Below are 3,959 nucleotides of genomic sequence, written 5' to 3' on the forward strand. Positions count from 1 at the left end.
ATCTACCATGATCCATCCTATTTGTATAATATCATACACTGTTTCCCTGCTGCTTCATATGCACAATGTCTGTAGTACTGTCTATCAAAGACGGTGGTTGTCTCTTCTGACACTGCATTAGATGACAGGAACAGATTGTTAAAAGGATACCACATGGACACTGGCTGAATTATTTGTGTTTAGGTTTAACTTGCTCACGGTCATTTGAAGAATCAATATTGTGCACTGGCTGTCCACTTCTGCCTCCTTTAAGCATCAAGGTGTAGTTGTGGTAGGAGCTGGGAACAAACTCATAACTCCCTTATTTTTAACAAACACTAAGTGAGTGGGGCAAACACATCAGAAACTAATTTTATTAAATTACATTCAGCTTTTTTTCAGGGTCTGGGATAAACATAAAACCTTGCAAATGTTGCATTTTTTAACACGGTTGCATATTTACAAAATGTATATTTAAAATGTATTCAACAAATCAAATATTCACAGAGAAATTTGTCCTTTGAACCCTTTTTTGAATCAATGAGCCATGCTTTCAAATGGATATGGATTTTCCCATCATTGATCATTTTTTTACTATTTTGTCACAAGCAAGTTCATCTTCAGATAAACTACTTTTTACAGTTTTGTCAACTTTATGCTGATTTTATTAGTCTGAAAAAATGATTAGCTTCACATTTATGAACGTACAGTGTTAAAAAAGAAGGACATTATTAAATGGTAATGAGTTTCATGTTAGACCTTTCTACGATTGACTTCCTGTAGTTAGAAATCCATCTGGATGTCAAAGGTCCCACTATGTATAGTACAGTAAATAATTGCATATTATTAAATATTACTTCTGAATGACTCAAATGAAACCATTTACATGGCACAGAAAAGCAGATGAACATTTCTAGAGCTCACTACTGGAAATCACAACAAAAGGCTGGTACTAGTAGCTTTAACAGGTTCCTTTGTATCTTTTAGTGTAGAAAGAAGTTCCAAACAACTAAGTGCACTTTACTATATTATCATTCAGATGTTGCTAGTAGTCTGTTAACATGATTATTAACACATTTAAAGACTTCCTGTTGCCTCCTTGTCAGTACCGCTGCATAGAACCACCAAACAATTAACATACTTCCGGTTTTGATACAGCTTGACCTTTTAAGAGGATTTCACAGGGCTTAACCCTCCTGGTGGAGTAGGAAGCACAGAGCAATGCAAATTCTCTGTTGTGCACCACTTTAATAAGTCACCACTGGATATGGGGGTACCCTCATGTAGAAAAACAAAAATCCACAGAACATTCACTCACTGACAACAAGGGAAACAGCAACAGCATAGCTTCCTACAAGGGTTGTTTCTCTTGTACTCCACAGCTTTCTTGATCTGAGTCCTGGCCTCCCCCAAGTAATTCTCTGTTTCCAATACGTTTGTCTCAATGTTGTCCAGCATGTCTCCTTGCTCCTCCACCAACAAGGCCATCTGCAGGAACAAGTCGTGAACATCCCTAACGCGGCTCTCTAGCTCCAGCAGCTCTTTGTGCCTGTTCTCTATTTCGTTAAGGGCTGAGCGGGCCACCTTGCCATCTGTCAGCAGGTTTCCAGAGAAGACGTCCCACTTGCCATTCTCGATCATGTCCTCGATTTGTTCCCCTGAGATATCCTTGCCCATGATCTCCAGCTGCCTCTGGATGCGGGTCTTGCAGTTATCCCGTTGTAGCATCTCGGCCTCATTGTATTCAAACATAGCATCGCGGAAGCTGCGCGACAGGGCCAGGTGCTGGGCCCGCACTATGCGTGACAGAGCAGAGTTGACACCATACTTGGCCTCTGTATCCTTACTGAACGCTTCCATCTTCTGGAGTCGCTTGTAGATACCTTCCCCCCTGGTCTTTATGTCCCGGGCAATGGCGCTAGAGTCTCGCTTGATACTGCTAATGCGCCGCATAGAAGTTAGGAAACGGTTGTTCTGCTTGCCCAGCCTTTTGATGTCCACTCTGAGCACCTCGTTCTCCCGGCGCACTGCCTGCACCTCTTTATACACTTCTTCCATGATGTGGTCCTCATCGAAGACGATGGTCTCCTGCACCATCTCCACATTATTGTCCACTTCATCAGGATTTTCCTCCTGAGAGGAATTCTTGGAGATCTCCAACAGATCATTAAATCGGTCTTTCATTTTCCCTGCAATAGAAGATGGCAAAGATATTATATTTTACCCCCTCAAAAAAACACAGCTTTCTCAAATTGTGCTAATCTGGGATTTAAGTCTATAAATGGATATTGCTGTAAACCCTTAGAAACAATGGTTTCTTCGTATCACCCAAAAGAGTGTACCCCCTTATTCAGATCATACTTGTAGCCCTCAGGGAGCCGTTTTAATGTTTTGATGATATGCCTTGTTAAGATAATTGTAATCCTTACGCATAAAACCAAAATATAGTAAAATCTAAATGCACACAATTATAATTTATTGACAGAGGTATGTCTTAAAAATACTATGCTCAGAACTTGTGCGTTTTCAGTAAGCCATTATTTTTTAACCATACAGAGGCTGGTATTTAAACAGAGGCTCACCATACAGAGGCTGGTATTTAAACAAATTCAGCCCAACAAAAGGATGGGTTGGTTTCAAAGCGACAATTAAATGCATGATTCATTTTCTAAAAATAAAACCATGACAAAACAAGATGGAAAACACTCTAAAGAACGGTCAGTCATAAAAATACTAAATATTTTCTACATAATCTTTATATAAAATATACGACGAAAATCCGACTGCACAGTAATTCTTATCTTAGTGTAACGTGATTATTTCCTTAATGCAATGCCAAAACGAGGAAGTCATTTTTTAATAAAACATGTTTTTTTTGTGCGTGTGTTGTGTCTGTGTAACTGGAATTGAGGCCAAATACTCTGACAGCGAGAAAAACAAAACTCTGAACTAGTAAAAATAACCTACAAGAAACAAAACTGCACTGCACACTTGAAATCGTAGTGTTGAAGAGACAACTGGCAATTACATTTCTATTTACTCAGTTTTTTGTCATGGTATATCCAGTTTGCGGGTTTTTCAGAGAATACATACGTTTATATATGTATAGCCTACAGCAGGTGCACCTTTAACACCCCCTTAAAAATGTGATATGAGTATAAATCTCTACAGAGAAGCGGTGCGGATTTCCCAGAGCCCACACATGAAGTATTTCAAAAAAGCTTTCAGTACGAATAAGTATTTTCCCCCTAGTAACCTACACAACCACATGGAATTATCAGGGTAATCTACCTCTAATTTATTTTCTATTTAATGTACCAGTTTCTTCTGAATAATATACTGTAATTAGTTAATACAGCTGAGAAAAAATATGTTTTTTTTTCTCCTGTTACAATTATTGCATAAAAACACATTACAGCAAACATCAACTCGTTGAGATCATGCGAGAAACGACTGCAGGTGCTAACGATTTAACAGTTTTACCTACTTAAATCCTAAATCTTTTTTGGAACTTTAAAGAAAAAAATACCTGTCATGGCCTGTACATTTATCAGCAGAACACCTTTATAACAATCTGTGCCGAAGACAAATTCAGTAATCCATCCTCAATTGTTCTTCTACATATAACTTCACCTCACAAGTACTAGCATTAATTGACGTCTGGGTAGGAACTCTCCTTAACAGCGCCCTGCTCGTAAACTGTGGGTGGAGTTATGCATTTTGTAACCCAAACTCTGAGTCCTGAGAAACGGAAGCAATTATCTTTCAATATATTGCAGTCTCCAACTTTTACTTATGATGTCAGCCTTGGAGATACTGCAACTGCCAGTTATTACTGCAAATAAGAACCTCGACTGTTATCTTGATTGCTGCTCTCAGAGAAAAGGGAAGTGAAACATATTTCTGATCCAGAAATATAGAAGCTTATTCATCCAAGCGGGTCAACATCATTCTGTTTTCCAATTGGTTATCATTTACAG

At 38.6% G+C, this 3,959-nt stretch overlaps 1 protein-coding gene across 1 annotated transcript; it reads right to left on the bottom strand.

The window, feature by feature from the left end:
- Nucleotides 1–337: 337 nt before the first annotated feature.
- LOC117402730 (syntaxin-11-like) lies at nucleotides 338–3,715 on the bottom strand. The gene is made up of 2 exons (XM_034004145.3): nucleotides 3,509–3,715; nucleotides 338–2,168 (listed from the first exon to the last, which is right to left on the bottom strand). Exons 1-2 carry the CDS (start codon nucleotides 3,513–3,515, stop codon nucleotides 1,294–1,296), a joined length of 882 nt encoding a protein of 293 aa, XP_033860036.1. The 5' UTR covers nucleotides 3,516–3,715; the 3' UTR covers nucleotides 338–1,293.
- Between the last annotated feature and the right edge of the window lie 244 nt (nucleotides 3,716–3,959).

This window comes from Acipenser ruthenus, chromosome 5 (assembly GCF_902713425.1).
Source record: "Acipenser ruthenus chromosome 5, fAciRut3.2 maternal haplotype, whole genome shotgun sequence".
Taxonomy (NCBI): Eukaryota; Metazoa; Chordata; class Actinopteri; order Acipenseriformes; family Acipenseridae; genus Acipenser; species Acipenser ruthenus.